This window comes from Enhydra lutris, unplaced genomic scaffold (genome assembly GCF_002288905.1).
Source record: "Enhydra lutris kenyoni isolate GAN:26980312 unplaced genomic scaffold, ASM228890v2 scaffoldscaffold6, whole genome shotgun sequence".
NCBI classification, from domain to species: Eukaryota; Metazoa; Chordata; class Mammalia; order Carnivora; family Mustelidae; genus Enhydra; species Enhydra lutris.
Window position 1 is genome coordinate 37,215,251 of NW_019154090.1, and position 8,100 is coordinate 37,223,350.

At 39.9% G+C, this 8,100-nt stretch overlaps 1 protein-coding gene across 1 annotated transcript; it reads left to right on the forward strand.

Annotated features, from left to right (window-relative positions):
• The first annotated feature begins 399 nt into the window (after nt 1–399).
• Nucleotides 400–7,822, forward strand: LOC111141683 (BTB domain containing 3). The gene is made up of 4 exons (XM_022494436.1): nt 400–743; nt 1,252–1,342; nt 1,924–2,042; nt 5,554–7,822. The coding sequence occupies exons 1-4, from the start codon at nt 400–402 to the stop codon at nt 6,584–6,586; spliced, it is 1,587 nt and encodes a 528-aa protein (XP_022350144.1). The 3' UTR covers nt 6,587–7,822.
• Nucleotides 7,823–8,100: the final 278 nt, after the last annotated feature.

The following is an 8,100-nucleotide window of genomic DNA, read 5'->3' on the forward strand; positions in this document are numbered from 1 at the left end:
TCCGATCCATTCACCACACAACTTCAGCCGGCTGAACAGACTCGCAGGGCTCCAGCACATCTTGCTAACCTAATTCAGAAAACAAGCGCTACGGCTCTCTGCCTGTCATCTTCGCTCAGTCTAGCATTTTTCAGGTGATCTAGGAAACTGGGTTATTTTTATGAGCAAATAAGAGAAATAGGAATCATGATGGAGATGTATTTTGCAGACCCAGTACTGGATAAAACTTAAAGCCAGTTTCTATTCAACATAGTGAAAAGGTCACCTTGTCCGGCTGAGAAAAGAAGCAAAATAGCAGCTTGTTGGTTTCTGTTAACATCTTGGCTCGTGCCAGCCTCTTTCCCTTGATGTGCGCACCAGTTTGGGATATCTAGCTGTAAAGAGAGACATACTGTACTCATGGTAGATGACAAGGAAAAGAACATGAAATGTCTCACCTTCTTCTTGATGCTTCCAGAGACGGTAAAGAATAGGTCCAAGAAAAGCTCAAAGAAGACAAATAGTGGCGGCGGCAGCGGCAGCGGCGGCAGCAGCAGCAGCAGCAAGTTGCCCCCAGTTTGTTATGAAATAATTACCTTGAAGACTAAAAAGAAGAAGAAGATGGCTGCTGATATATTCCCTCGTAAAAAACCAGCCAACTCCAGCAGCACCACTGTCCAGCAGTACCACCAGCAGAATCTCAGTAACAACAACCTCATTCCAGCCCCAAACTGGCAGGGTCTCTATCCCACCATTAGAGAAAGGTAAGTTCCTAGCCAGCCTATTTACTTTAAAAGTTTTCCTGTGTTGAAGTTTCTGCTTTTGCACAACCTGTAATGTATTTTAATATAAATCTGTGTTTCCTCTTTTCCCAGAAGCTTTATTGGTAATGGAAAACTGCCTTGTATCTTTTCCAAAACAGTACAGCTGTTTTCCTCTTAGATAAAAATGTTTTTGCAAGCTGTAACATTTAAGTGACAGGCTTGTGTCCACGGACCATGGAAGGTTTGAAGATAGAAGCTTCTTATTTGTCCTTAGTCTAATGAAAAGTTTGGATTACTTTTTGAGTTTTTGTTTTGTTTTAACTCTAGTTACTTCTCATGTGTTTGCAATGATCACAAACAGTTGTTTCGTTGGAATCTTTATTTGTAGTTTAACCCTGAAGTTGCTAAACTGTTGCTTAGCTTGTGATTCTTTCCTGGGTTTTGTATGTTGGGGAGGGGTATTAAAAATGCTGGCTGCTGTACATTAATGAATTGCCTCTGTTTGTAGAAATGCGGTGATGTTCAATAATGATTTGATGGCAGATGTACATTTTGTGGTTGGGCCACCAGGTGGGACTCAGCGGTTGCCAGGACACAAAGTAAGCAACAGCTGCATTACTGGTTTAGTCCTGAGATTTACAAAGAGGGACCCTCTCCATAAGCCTGAAACTTGGTTGGGGTGGGCAGCTTGCCGATGGCAGGCAGTGGTGTTTCAGCCATCACAGAGAAAGCACAGCCTCTCCAAAGGGTCTTGGCCACGCTTGATTTTTTTTTTTTTTCTTTGTTTCTTTCTACCCTGCTTTACATCCCACACAAAAACATGCCCTCTCAACTTTCCAGTCCTGGGAAGTTGTTGCGACAGGTTAGGAAAGTCATGTTTACTCTTCCCCTAGAAATTGGTTCGGTAAGCTTTTATTTGATTTATTTATTTTGTAATGAGGGAACTTAGACATTAATCTCTTAAAGCCTTGAGGTAATTAGCAGCATAAAGACTGGCTTGCATGAGCATCTATCTTCTGCTTTCACAGCAAGATACACACTGTACCTTGGCTATGAAGAAAGAGCAGGTGTAGGTGCTCCATGTCCACCAAACCTGATTGTTCAGAGTTGTTTTTCTGGGCTGATTTGCTGAAAATGCTTTCAGTTTAGTGCATGAAATAAGATTTCCCTTTCTCCACAGTATGTTTTAGCTGTTGGGAGCTCTGTGTTCCATGCAATGTTTTACGGAGAACTTGCTGAGGACAAAGATGAAATCCGTATACCAGATGTCGAACCTGCTGCTTTTCTCGCTATGCTGAAGTAAGCATCGTTCATTTGTTTAGAAAGAGTTTGTTTATGCTGTGTTTGTACTGTGCTGGTTTCTCAGTTAAATATAAGAAAGGGAGACCGATGAAGAAAGAGGGTGCTGCTTACCTTGTAAATGTTTTTGGAGAAAACTCCTGTGCATCTTTCAGGGGAAAGCATGTAGAACTGTGCAGGCATCTATAATACACCTTGGCGTGGGATTTGGGAGCAAGTGACATAGATAGTGATTTGATTTTTAACGACTCACAGTCAAAGAAAAATCACTTTCTCGTGTAGGATTATCTGATTGCGCATGTTCTCTCTGACAGCATTGTGTATGAAGTCTCCAAAGACATAAATTATATTTTTGTTTCACAATTTGAGCAATTATATACCTCATTGAAGTACCACTAGTTAAGAGATTTCTCAGTTTTTTAGGAGTTCCTGTTTCCTCTCAGTAAATGTAAAACTTACTGTGTTAAAATAATCTGATCTTTGCCTATATGTACATGTGCATACCCTTATATAAAATCAGATACCATTTCTCAAGGATAAAGCATTTGCATTTGATGGTAGAGGAGACATTTTTGAGAGAGATGAATAGTTTTTTATAGTTTTATATGTATTTTTACAGGAAAACTTTAATAATATACAGATGTGAAGCTGTAAGATATATGCTTATTTAAAAAATAGTTTTTTGTCTCATGGGTCTTTTTTAAACTCCATTACGTGTTGACTAGCTAAATAGAGTCTACTCCTCTGATGTGCACTGCTGCTGGACAGTGATAGTCTACTCTGTGATTAACCCGCAGTGATTATTTTAAATAACGTTTTATGATTTTTGTTAAATCCTTCTTCTAGCACACCAAGTATACGCAGAGTTCAAGGTTGTCTACTGCTGTGGGGATTTAGGTTCCCTGGAAAAAACATCTTTGTTTAAAAAAAATCATTCTATGTGTCAACAAGTTGGACGATAATTGGACAGTAACCCCACAAATGGTTAAGAGGTTGCAAGATATTTATTGTCTGCTCCTACTGAAAAATGCGTACTGCAGTTAGCTGTAGAACTTAAAAGTATTTAATTTATTCAAATATTTATTTATGTTGTAGTTTTGAAGTCTAATTGCTTCTGACTGAAACTTCCACAGTGGGAAATAGGGAAATTAAAGATAAGTGAGCACGTGAAGTATCAAAAGGTAAACTAACTCACCACTTTCAAGCAACCAACAGTCAGTGACCTTTCTAATCTTTTAGAGATAAATGTACAGAAACCAGTTTTAGCTTTGTTTTTTGTTTTTTGTTTTGTTTTGTTTTCTTTTCTTTTCCGATCACGTCAGCTTTGTGTACTTGACATTTTGGTCTCAGAGGAGAACGCTAACACTAGTTCAGCATTGGGACTGCACTGCAGTCCAGTGGAGTGTTGTGTTGTTTCAGCCAGAGAGATTCATGGTGAGGAAACACGAGTAAGAATTACAGAACTACATTTCACCCGAGTCATTTGATTCACATCTTTTCTTACAAATATATCACCTAGAATATATCTCAATACAGCTTTTTAAAATTATACATGTAGCCCACCAGCAGTGGTAAGAATCAGAAATGTAGTAAGGTGCCATTTGCTGTTGGGCCGTAGTTGATCAAGACTGCACTGTTGCCAGGGCTGGTGGAGGCCAGGTTTTCCAGACAGCTGTGTTGTATGGCTGAGGAGTTGGTATTCCTAGAAAGGGAGTCATCAAGAGAAAGGGAAGACCGCTCACTTGACAGTTCCAGGGTCAGAGCAGCACTGAGCTTCCAGTATTTTGTGCGTGTGTCTTGGCCAGTGGTATATGGCTCAGCCTATCAGAAGAGAAAGAGCTTCCTGGGAGCAAAACTGAAGGTTTCATTTGTGATTGTGGACATTTTTCTTTTTGTCATCACTGTGGGCTTTTTTTTAACTTTCTTTGCAAAAGCCATTGCTAATCTTTTGTTACATGTGTTTCACTGAGTTAAAATATAGTAACTAAAGTAAAACTTCACAGCAAGTAGCTAAACACCTTAGCTTTGACTGGAAAAAATTAAAAGTTAAGTTTTATCACTGTGTATATTTCACCCATATGTAGTTCTCACTGAACTCTTGTACTCATCCGTGGCTATCTAAAAGAAGCAGATGATTTTTGCTTTTATATACCATCTTGGGAGACTGCCACCATCTCCCCAAATCACCAAGGAGTGTTTTATTTCCTGACATAGAGATACTTCACAGAATCATAAAAATAGTACATATTTGGGCTTTCTTGCTTTTGTCTTTTAATTAAATGTATTCAGAAATAATACATTCTTTAATTCTGAAGGTAGAAGAAATGTATGGGGGAGAGAAGAAAGAATTTAGAGTTTAAAAAAAAAATCCAGATACAAAGCCTATGTTGGATTCTATGTAAAGGCAACTGGAAGATAATGTTGAAATCCATATATGATAGTCTACTTAGAACTACTTGAAAAATATCTTTCTTAATCTCAGGTTTTATTTTGTGTTTAGGAAAAATTCAGGTCTTACTTGGTTAAAAGAATTAAGATGTAAATCATTGCTAACATGGTATTAAAGGCATTTGTTCCTTTTTTTTTTTTTTTTTAAGATTCTATTTATTTATTTGACAGAGATCACAAGGAGGCAGAGAGGTAGGCGGTGGGGGGAGGTGGGGGAGCAGGCTCCCTGCTGAGCACAGAGCCCCATGCAGACCTCAATCCCAGGACCCTGGGATCATGACCTGAGCTGAAGGCAGAGGCTTTACCCCACTGAGCCACCTGGGTACCCCTAAAGGCATTTGTTTCTTTCTGAATATATGAAAATTTTAAAAATAAAACTATGTATATGTATTTATGTATATAGAAAGAGAGCTTTTGAAACATAAGATTATTCTTTTTTAAAAGATTTTATTTATTTATTTGAATGAGAGAGAGAGAGAGCATGAGGGGGTAGGGAGTGACAGACTCCCTTCTCAGCAGGGAGCCAGGACATGGGGCTCTCCAGGCTCAATCTCAGGACCCCTGGATCACGACCCGAGCCAAAGACAGATGTTTAACTGACTGAGCCACCCAGGCACTCCAGAGATTATTTGATTAAATACAATATGGTGTATTTAATAGAAATTTTGCCTTTTTTGTTGTTGTTTTTTTTGTTTTTTGCTAATACTAACTCTGATACACAGTTTTTTGTTTTTTTTGGTTTTGGGTTTTTTTTTTTTTTTCTTTTTTCCAAACAGTTCTAGTATCTTCTCTTTTTTGAGAAGACATTGAATGCAGGTTATAAAATAAAAGCTAGAATGGTAACACAAAGTAAATGTCTTTAATTATACAAACTTACTGCTGAGTTGAAATACTAATAATTTATGAACATACTTCAGATGTTTCTTTAATCCCTAATCGTTTTTGTAATAACTGTCACATAAGATGATTTTCTTGGAACTAACTTGAAAGTAGTTGCATCTTTTCTTGCTAGACACGCTCATTTTGTGAAAGTTCCATTTATATGCTGGGTGCTCTCTTTCAGATATATCTATTGTGATGAAATTGACTTGGCTGCTGACACAGTGCTGGCCACTCTTTACGCTGCCAAAAAGTACATTGTCCCTCACCTCGCCAGAGCCTGCGTTAATTTCCTGGAGACCAGCCTGAGCGCCAAGAACGCCTGTGTGCTCCTCTCCCAGAGCTGTCTGTTTGAGGAGCCAGACCTGACTCAGCGTTGCTGGGAGGTGATCGATGCCCAGGCCGAGTTAGCTCTCAAGTCTGAGGGATTCTGCGATATCGACTTCCAAACTCTAGAAAGTATCCTCCGCAGGGAAACTCTGAATGCCAAAGAAATTGTGGTTTTTGAGGCAGCACTCAACTGGGCCGAAGTGGAATGCCAGCGACAAGATCTGGCTCTGAGCATTGAGAATAAGCGCAAGGTCCTGGGAAAGGCACTCTACTTGATCCGCATCCCCACCATGGCCCTGGATGATTTTGCAAATGGTGCTGCCCAGTCTGGAGTTCTGACTCTCAATGAGACCAACGACATATTCCTCTGGTACACTGCAGCCAAAAAACCCGAGCTGCAGTTTGTGAGTAAAGCTCGCAAGGGCCTCGTTCCCCAGCGCTGTCACCGTTTCCAGTCCTGTGCCTATCGGAGCAACCAGTGGCGTTACCGGGGCCGCTGTGACAGCATCCAGTTTGCGGTTGATAAGAGAGTGTTCATTGCCGGCTTTGGGCTCTACGGCTCCAGCTGTGGCTCTGCGGAGTACAGCGCCAAGATCGAACTCAAGCGGCAGGGCGTCGTTCTGGGGCAGAACTTGAGCAAGTACTTCTCAGACGGCTCCAGCAACACCTTCCCTGTGTGGTTCGAGTACCCGGTGCAGATTGAGCCAGACACCTTCTACACAGCCAGCGTGATACTGGACGGCAATGAACTCAGCTACTTCGGACAGGAAGGCATGACGGAAGTTCAGTGTGGCAAGGTGACTGTCCAGTTCCAGTGCTCCTCAGATAGCACCAATGGCACTGGGGTGCAGGGCGGGCAGATCCCTGAACTCATATTCTATGCTTGAAAACCCCTCCCGAAGCGGTGTGAGCTCTGAGGTGCACATCTGGTTCCCACTGGCTTGATGCTTAGCTCATCTGCAGAGATGTGATCAGCGCAGGTAATTCGTAATGAATGAAGCTATAGGCAGTTTCTCATTTCTTTCAGCCTTTTAATTATGTACAGGCAAAAATGCAGCATTCAGCTTCTAACTATATGCTTAAAAGAGCCAAGTTCTTATCAAGGCTTTGTGGTTTTTAGAGTTAACGTCTATACACCTGGAGAGAATTTGTGCTCTTTTCCAACTGCCCCACTGACCTCCCAGTTTTGTCCCTCTTAAAACTTTCTAGATCACCTTGAATTTTCCTTAAGGTTTTATTTTGACAAATAGAAATAAAGACTTTTAAATAATAATGAAAAGAGTTATTTTTAAAGAGAACCCCTGCCCCCCCCCCATTACAGGTAAACCTCAGTGCACAATTTTGAAAGAAGTTTTCCTTCGTAATAAGTAATAATTTAGAAAGTAGGCAATAGTTATGTTTAGCTCTTATTTTACTTCATTTTAAATATTTTACTCTGGGCATTATTTTTTCTTAAATCCTAAATTCATAAGGTTATTAAATGTTAAACACTGCAAAGTATCCATGTAAAATAGGAGAACAGGAAATTGGATATTTGCTTAGGCCATGACTTCTACTACAACCAGGTTTTTATTCTTTTAGTTTAGGAGACAAACCTGCAATACAGACCCGTCTTTTAGAACTAACTAAATTACACATTTTTATTGTCAATAGGGAAAAATCACAGGCCTATTAATTTAAACTAAAACAGCTTATAAAGGAAACCTAAAAAAGTCCCATTCTACCAATAGTTTCTTTAATGGCATAATAGAACACACCGTTTGAAAAAGCCAGTCTTTTCCCCACTTTGCTTCTGATCCCCACTGTTTGCTTGTTTTTATGTTATACTGTATGGAATTTTTAATCCCTTTTTCCCATGAAAAGAGGACCAAACAATTCTTCAGATGTATGGAATAACCACTAGTTTTGTAGCACTACATGTTAATATAATAAGATACTTTTATTCATTGATTTTTCTTTTTTTTTTTTTAATTCCAAAATACACTCTACCTGATCTGCTTTGACCACATACTATCTTCTTCGTTAATTATAGTTATGTCCTGTTCCTAGACTGCTAGAATTTGGCTTTTGGCCATTGTAAAGTGCCAATATATGCCTGCAGGGTTTTAAAAAAAAAAGGTCCTGAGCAATACACTTGATGGTACCTAAATATTCACTGCATCAGCATCACATCCAGCCCTCTTATTTATACATGGTTCATGCAAACAAAGGAGGGAAAAGCTCATCTCAACATTCTCCTTCAGTGATGGCTTGTGATGGTTTAGTGCCTGTGACCCTGGTAGTGTCCAATTTGTTCACTTCCAGTTGAAGTATCCATGTGTTTCTGGGCAGCTTTTCTGCTCAGTGTGATCCTGAGATGGCTTCCCCCACCACCCAGAGTGTGGTCCCTGGCCACCTCCTT

Excerpts from the sequence above, each read along its gene's own strand:
- LOC111141683 (XM_022494436.1), top strand. The coding sequence starts at position 400 with ATGGTAGATGACAAGGAAAAGAACATGAAATGTCTCACCTTCTTCTTG. Across the intron at positions 1,343-1,923 it reads AGCGGTTGCCAGGACACAAA|TATGTTTTAGCTGTTGGGAG; the intron begins GTAAGCAACAGC and ends CTTTCTCCACAG. Across the intron at positions 2,043-5,553 it reads GCTTTTCTCGCTATGCTGAA|ATATATCTATTGTGATGAAA; the intron begins GTAAGCATCGTT and ends GCTCTCTTTCAG.